The sequence below is a fragment of the Dromiciops gliroides genome, chromosome 2 (genome assembly GCF_019393635.1).
Source record: "Dromiciops gliroides isolate mDroGli1 chromosome 2, mDroGli1.pri, whole genome shotgun sequence".
Taxonomy (NCBI): Eukaryota; Metazoa; Chordata; class Mammalia; order Microbiotheria; family Microbiotheriidae; genus Dromiciops; species Dromiciops gliroides.
In genome coordinates this window covers 61,153,450-61,161,139 of record NC_057862.1, presented here as the reverse complement: position 1 = coordinate 61,161,139, position 7,690 = coordinate 61,153,450, and the positions used below count along the sequence as shown (strand labels likewise).

Genomic DNA, 7,690 nt, shown 5'->3' with positions numbered 1-7,690 from the left:
GGGCTTTCTAAAAGGAACCCTCTGTTCTTGCTGTCTCTGGACCCAGCCTTCATGTGTTTCCACCCTGTCTCTGGTGGTGTTGAGATGCTTACCTTGCACTAGTTCTGGCTTTCCACACAGCCCCCTTTCCTATTGTCCTAGGATTCCAGTTAGCTCACAGCTCATTTCCAGGGCTGGATCAAGAAGTAATTTACTCTAGTTTATCATTGGCTTTCTTGATTGTTATTCAGTATGGTTCCAACTTCAGGATTTTGCTGTTGTAGTATGGGTCACTTGAGCAATCTGCCTCTCATTCAGGCAGCCATTTGCTTTATTTAGATTTTTAGTCATTTTATCTAATTCCAAATCACTTTCCAAAATGGCTGTACCAATTCATATCCCAACCAACAATGCATCAGTGTGTCTATCTTCCCACAACTGCTCCAACACTACTGCCATTTTTGTTATCTTTGCCAATTTTCAGGGTGTTAGATGGAACCTCAGGACTGTTTTGATGTGCAATTCTCTTACTATTAGTGATTTGATATTTTCTTTCATGTTGTTAATACTTTGAAATTCTTCTTTTGAAAATTGTTCCAGTGCTTTGACCACTTATCTATCTGAAAATGGCCAACCACTTTCCTTTTTCCTTAGGTGCATTAATTCTGTCCGTGCAAAACTTTTTCAGTCATGTAATCAAAATTATCTATGTTATCTTATGTAATTGCACCTATCTCGTTTGGTTGAGAATACATTTCATACCTGTGATGGATTGTTAACCAAAAAAATATAAGTCTATGAGACATGTGTTGCAACTGGATTTATTGCAAGAGAAATGAATATGCAAGTGGAATATACAGATGCAAGGAGTTTAGCGGTGCCAAGAAAGCCTTGAGTATTTAAGTTACAGGGGAAAGGGGAAGACAGAGGGGAAGGGGGAAAAGCTAATCTCTTCTGGAAGGGTAGGAGAAAGGAGATGGCAAAAGCCTTATTCTTTTCCCCCTTGGGAACAACTAGATCATGAAGCTAGAGAGGGTCTGCTTTAGCTACATCGGAGATTCTTAAATTTTTTTTTCCATTCGAGATCTCCTTTTACCTGAAAAAAATTTTATTCGACTGCAGGTATATAGGTATACCTAACTTTTTATTGTTGCCAAATTTTCCGCAAGCCCCCTATTGAGCCACAGTTTAGGAAGCTTTGCTCTGTGTGAGTCACAGTCGCTGTTTCTCGATCTGGGGCCGACTGCAGGGAGTCCAGCTTGGGGTGCAAACAACAAATTATGTCAGCTGCGGGGGAGACGTCCTCCGTGACACGCTCAGGATCTCCTGCATACTCTGGGTCCAGCATTTCTGGAAAATATTGCAACTCAAGAAGATAAGTTCAGGGGGTCCCTTAAGAAGAAATAGGATTTACTTTTCTGACCATTTCTTTAGGGTATAATCTTTAATATTAAGGTCACATCTCTATTCAGAAGGTATTGTGGAATACGGTCCGAGATGTCAGTCACACGTTGCGGGGGGGGGGGGAGTTGGGGGGAGTTGGGGGGTGTGGGCGGACATCAGAGACGCTCCGGCTCCAACCACTCGGGGCTGGAGGATGCTCCCTCCACGTGGTTTTCAGGGGGCCCCGCCCCCGCCCCGCCCCGCCCTTCGTCCATTCTCTTTCTTAGGTCCGGTACGGTCCGCTCTGGGCAGTGCAAGCCCTGGCCACCATGGAGGCAGCGGGGAGCGGTGCAGCCTACTTCATGAGAGGCAGCCTCTTCACGTTCTCAGTCATCTTGGTGTCCTTTAGTTACTACACGGTGAGTGGCGCGGAGCGCAGTTAGGAACCCCAGGAGGGAGGAGCGCAGGCGCGTTCGGCTTCCCTCCACCCCCACCCCCGTTCTCCACCTAACACCCGAGCCCTTGCGCACGCCCCCTCCAGTCCAGGAACGGGTTAGTCCACTTTTCCTTAGCTAAGGGGGTGGGAGCCGTGCCCTGCGCTGACAAAGCTTTCAGGATGGAGGCGAAGAAAGAGAAAGGTTCGGAACTGGCTAGCGTTTACTTCCGGAGGGGCAGCCCGGTAGGCATAGTGATCACCGCCATAGGTCTGGGATACTTCGCGGTAAGGATTGGTGGAATTTAAAAAGTCGTCCAAACGGCGCATGCGCACTGACTTCCTCTTTTCTGTCCTTTCTTGAGGTTCTTGCGCATGCGGGCATCTCCTTTCCCCTTGCTCCCCCTTCCATCCCCGTGTTGCCTAAGTTACTGGAGTCTGGATGAAGATGGGGTGGTCGGGCTGGACCAGCCTCGGTGATTGAGTAGCAACAGATGTAAATACTCACTCTGGATTCGGCGTGAGAAGGCTAGAGTTTGAGGGTGACTTTCTTTGCCACCGGCATCATGATCCTGACCAAGACCCTTTTGTGCACTTAGTAGGTGCTTAATAAATGCTTGTTGATTTGATTTTAACGTAACTCACCCTCAGCTTCCCTTACTTATAAAATAGGACTAACACTTGCAGTATTTGCCTAACAGGGTGGTTGTGAAGAAACTGATTTGTCAGCATTCAGTTAAGCAACAAGCTTTGAGTAAGAGCCTACTCCATGTCCCGCAGTGAGCTACAAGGAAAATATTGCTGTTCTTAGGGCTTTTACAGTTTAATAGGAGAGACAACCTTAAAATTTTGTGTAAACCATTATTGTGGAGACAACCCTCTCCCCGATTGCCCAGTCTTTCTTCCCGACCCTTACCTTCTAGCAGCAACCTACAGTTTTAGCCCTTTGTTCTCTGTTCTCAAAGCTGGTAGGCGAATTAGGAGACAAGACACCCGCCCAGAAAGCTGTGGGAGAGTACCAGATGACCAGTACAGGAGTTCAGACTATGAACGGAGGAATGAATAAAATCATTTATTACGTGCTTATTACTATGTGAAGCTGAGGACTCTTGTGTAACTCTGCCTCACCTAAATGCAAATCACTCAGCAAGTCAAGACATCACCCCATGATGTCATTGGTCCTTTTCAAAAATGAAGGAAGAACAACAGCTATATGTCAAGTGCAGTGCTAAATGGTGAAATTACAAAAGCATAAGTGAAGACAGTCCCTGTCCTTAAAGAATTTACATGCTAATAGGGGAAGACAAAACATCTACCCTGTCCAGGAGCAGTGGCACAATTGATTTGATTATGGTTTCAAGGTTAGTACAAGGTCCAGGAAACAGTGGGATAGGACAAGGTCCATGAGGCAGCTAGGGTTTAGGTAATGAGGGAGTAAACTGAAAACTGTTTAAAACATACTGACCCACAGTGAGGCAGAGTAGAGAAACATTTATCTCAAAGATCTTCATGGAGATTGGGAGTTTTAGCCCAGACCATAAAGGATGTATGGGATCTGAAGAGAGCAGGATTTTGCACGAAAGGGGGTGGAAAAATAAAAATCAAGATACATGAAATAGTATGAGTGGAGCCATTGATTGTTAAGAGTGGGAAAGGCTTTAATGCCTAGAAAGTAAGTGAGGCCAGATTATGGAGAACATTTAATTCTATGGAAAGGACTAATAAACAGGAGTACTGGGGTATACAGATATTTTTGTTATGCCTTTGTTTTTGTTCTGTAGTGGTGTTTGGTGGAATGGAATTCTACTTGTTGAGATAGAATAGAGACGAAGGACTAGCTAGAATTTCCTCTTAATACTAGGTAGGATTTGTGGAAGCTCTCAGTTTCCTTTACCATGCTTTGGGAAAGCTCTGTTCGATTTCAGAAGTTATTTGAATAATGAGGGAGAAACAACATGACAGAATAGGAAAGGTAGATATTATTTAAGTCAAGAACTGAATTGAGGGCTGAAGGAGAGCAAGAAGGAGAGAGGAATTAGCAACCATCTTGTGTTTAGAAGGAGAGAAATGCTTGAAATAATATAAACAAGACACAGTTAACATTAAGTTGCAACTCAGTCTTGTAAACGGAAAAGTATGAATTTTGTTCAGTTTCACAACATCCTCTTGTGTTTAGAGCACTGTACTAGATTCTGAGGGACATGTACAATTTAGATAAGACATGATGGGCCCAGCCCTTGTCAATCTCAGTCTACATGGCATTAAGGCACCTGTGGAAACATACAAGTCCACATTTATCTTGATAGTACACCAGAGAGATAGAAAAACAAAATATTTGGTCAGATTTGAGGGTAGAAAGGTCATTATGGGCAGGAACCAGTGGAAGGCTTCATGGGAGCAATAACATTAATAATATGAAAGTGATGATCTTTCAGAAATAAATTTGGCCAGGTTGACGACTCTACTTCCAGAGAGTTTTTTAGTGTCACCCAATTTAAGTTATGGTTAGTCTATCATTTTTCAAGTGGCCACTATTCCACAGGTACCTAGAATTCAAACTACATACAGATTGTTTCCCCTTTGCTATGTTTTTGGAATTTGAGACAAATGAGCTGGGACCCAAGGGTTTTATTCAGAATTTCTGTGGTGATTTGATATATATTGGTAGAGCTCAGTTTGCTAGGTGCCCTTCAATAAGGGGCAGTTCCTGCTTTGTAGAAGCAGTGTTCTTTTACAGCTAGTTTCTTAAAAGGGAAAGTTTCCATAGCTATCAGGTGACCTAATGTGTATTTTATTTCTTTTCTGCTTCTCTTTCAGTGGGTCGCTTTCTGGCCTCAGAGCGTACCCTATCAAAAACTTGGACCTCTCGGGTCCTTTTCTCAGTACTTGGTGGATAACCATCTGGAATTCATACGTCGTGGGTAAGTGAGATCTAGAAAGAAATCGATGTTGACCGTGAAATATTTGAGAGATACTCATGGAGATCCGGCAGGCCTGTATTGCCAGTTTTCTGCATTTTGATCTCAGACCAACATCTATGTGCCAATTAGCTAGCATCATTATTCCTTTTGAATTTCACTTATCAGAAACAATCCATCTAAAATCAGCACTGGCTTTCTGTTTCAGGTATTGGCTTGCCTGGTTGATTCATGTGGGAGAATCCATATATGCTATGATACTATGCAAGTAAGTGGTCTGGATTTTTGTAAATCCCAACTTCCTTCCTTTTCTTTAAGTCATTAAAATTGGAAATAAACTAAATTAAAGCAAGTTATTCTTAGGTGATTCAGTTAATTTTTCTGAAGTGAAGGATAAAGATCAGTGTCGTGAGGGGAGGTTAGAGTTCATATAAAAAGATCATAAAATTTAGAGGTTATCTAGTGCAACCTACTCATTTTTTCACTGAAGAAATTGAGGCCCTAAAAGCTTAAGAGACTTGTCTAAAGGTCATACATTTACCAAGTAGCAGAATGGGAATTAGGACCCAGGTACTTCACTCCAAATCCGGCCCTCTTTCTTTTATACCATCTTTGATTCCTTTTCAATCAGGACCATGGGTTAAGAATGAAATCTTCAATTCTTTTCAAGATAATAGCGATTTTGGACAAAATCTTAAAAAGATTTTTGGTTTAGGAATCAATCTAGCAATAATTTTTTATATTAGCTTTGCACAACTACAAACTATTCACATCCTCAAGTCACTAAATAGTGATTTCTTTGTTTTTCTTTCAGTCTTTCTTTTTCTTTCATTCTTTCTTCCTCCCTCTCTCTTGTACTCATTTCTTTCTTTCTTCCTCCTTCCCTCCCTCCCATCTTTCTCTATTCCTTTTCTTTCTTTCTCTTCCTTACTTTTTTTCTTTCTCCCTTCTTTCTTTCCTTCCTTCCTTCCTTTGCATCTGTAATATAGATACCTTGTGTAACTAGATTATCTAGTTATGAAAATCTCTTGAAATTATCAAATGGTTCAAGCAAGTATGGACAAGCGCTGCTAGCATATCTCATGTCAACCCCTAAACACCAAGTATATTGATTTTTAAAATACCCTAAGTAAAATATGAGGTTGCAAAAAAAAAAATTCAAAATATCCTTCATCTAAATTTTTTTCTATCTAAAAAATGGATGAGAAAATAGAAGTTTACTTGGTATCCGAAAGCTCTGAGTCTAGAATAAATGGTGCTTTCATTTGGGTCCTTATGTTAATAAAGAAGTCCTAACTGTTGGATATGGAAGCCAATTTGCATGTATAGACATTTAGTCTTTATAATAGTAATCAATAGGATCAAATGAGACAAAGTCTGTAAAGCGTTTTATAACAGCAAAAGCCCGTGTAGGAGGAGCAATATGGGGAAATTAATCGATCAGCAAATATTTATCACTGCTTATACTTACTGTGTACTATTTGGAGATGACACAAGTAAAACAATCTCTGGCTGAAGGAGCTTACAAAGTATGCAGAAAGGGTGAAAATTACAAGCTAGATAATGTTCATTAAATGCACAAGTCTTAGCCAGAAGGAAACCCGTTTGCAAAAGATGGTATAAAGCAGCTTTTCCCCTCGAGCCTGCCTTTAGGTACTCAAACGTTATTAAGGGTTTCAGATATCAGGTCAAGAAAAATCTGTCCTTAGTTTAATATTCTTCCACTTATTTCTCTTGATAAAGAAGTCTCTACAAAGTGAACATGACCACGTTTCTAATATTGTCCCCTTTTTTTCCCCATTCAGTAGAAAAGGTATCACAGATGGCTGGGCCCGAGTGCTATGGTTCCTGCAAACATTTTTCTTTGGATTTGCTTCTCTTAGCATCTTACTTGCATACAAGCCTCATCATCACAAGAAAAAGTGAAAAAAAAAAAAGTTAAATGAGTTTTTTGTACATTGCTGTTTTGCTACCTTGTCTACATTTACTACTTTGTCTAAATCTTTCTTTTAAAAATTTAGTCTTTTCTCGACTATATATGTGTATACTGTAAATAGGTTTGGTTCCTTTTCTCTAATCCTAAAACTCTAGCTTCATCATGTATAATAATTGATTTTCATCACCTCTGAGCAAAAGCTGCCTCACTAGGTTAATTGAATTCCGTCAGGCTCAACAAACATTTATTCAAAACTGTAGTGTGCAAAGCATAATTATGAATTAAATAGGTTTAGAGCACCGGCACTGAAGTCAGGAGGGGCCGAGTTCAAATCCAGCCTCAGACACTTACCACCTGTGCGACCCTGGGCAAGTCATCTAAATGTTTGCCTCAGTTTCCTCAACTGTTAAATGAACTGGAGAAGGAAATGGCAAACCACTTCTATATCTTTATACCAAGAAAACTCCAAATGGGGTCATAAAGCGTGGAACACGATTAATTGACTAAACAACAATTCCCTTCAAGGTTTTTATAGTCTGGCAGAAGAGACAAGGCATATATCATTTAACACTTCTGGGCCTGTAAAATGGAGAGGTTATACATGATGATATTCTTTTTTTCTTAATTCTTGACCTTCCAAAAACTAAATGAACATTTCCATATATGTTGCGGAACAAAAGGAGAATATCATGTGAAATTATGAATTAATTATGTAGAGCTTTTTAACAATAAATTAAAATATGTAATAAATTCAAAATATAAATTTCAAAACAGTTCTGCTCGTTTGTGATTCCTTCTGGATTTCCTCCTGTTCTCATTTTGAGAGCAGGGAGAGGAGCCCCAGTCTTTCCTCTTCTTCCCATCTCTTCTAACCCTTTATAATAAATATGCATAGTCAAGCCAAACAAATTCCTGCATTGGCCATTTCCAAAAATAAACATCCCATTCTGCATCTCGGACCTATCACTTCTCTCATGTGGTGGGTAGCATGCTTCATCATCCATCTTCTGAAATCATGGTTAATCCTTGTGTTCATCAAAT

At 40.4% G+C, this 7,690-nt stretch overlaps 1 protein-coding gene across 3 annotated transcripts; it reads left to right on the top strand.

Moving 5' to 3' along the window:
* The first annotated feature begins 1,622 nt into the window (after positions 1 to 1,622).
* Positions 1,623 to 7,420, top strand: TMEM254 (transmembrane protein 254). 3 transcript variants are annotated; one of them, XM_043989500.1, is made up of 4 exons: positions 1,623 to 1,781; positions 4,613 to 4,716; positions 4,922 to 4,981; positions 6,519 to 7,420. In XM_043989500.1, the coding sequence occupies exons 1-4, from the start codon at positions 1,692 to 1,694 to the stop codon at positions 6,637 to 6,639; spliced, it is 375 nt and encodes a 124-aa protein (XP_043845435.1). In that variant the 5' UTR covers positions 1,623 to 1,691; the 3' UTR covers positions 6,640 to 7,420. The 3 variants fall into 3 exon arrangements, with proteins under 3 accessions (XP_043845435.1, XP_043845434.1, XP_043845433.1); XM_043989499.1 differs by lacking the exon at positions 1,623 to 1,781 and adding an exon at positions 1,847 to 2,083 and having other exon boundaries at positions 6,522 to 7,420; XM_043989498.1 differs by lacking the exon at positions 1,623 to 1,781 and adding an exon at positions 1,865 to 2,083.
* The last annotated feature ends 270 nt before the right edge of the window (positions 7,421 to 7,690 follow it).

Excerpts from the sequence above, each read along its gene's own strand:
- TMEM254 (XM_043989498.1), top strand. The coding sequence starts at position 1,979 with ATGGAGGCGAAGAAAGAGAAAGGTTCGGAACTGGCTAGCGTTTACTTC. Across the intron at positions 2,084-4,612 it reads TAGGTCTGGGATACTTCGCG|TGGGTCGCTTTCTGGCCTCA; the intron begins GTAAGGATTGGT and ends CTTCTCTTTCAG. Across the intron at positions 4,717-4,921 it reads CTGGAATTCATACGTCGTGG|GTATTGGCTTGCCTGGTTGA; the intron begins GTAAGTGAGATC and ends TTTCTGTTTCAG.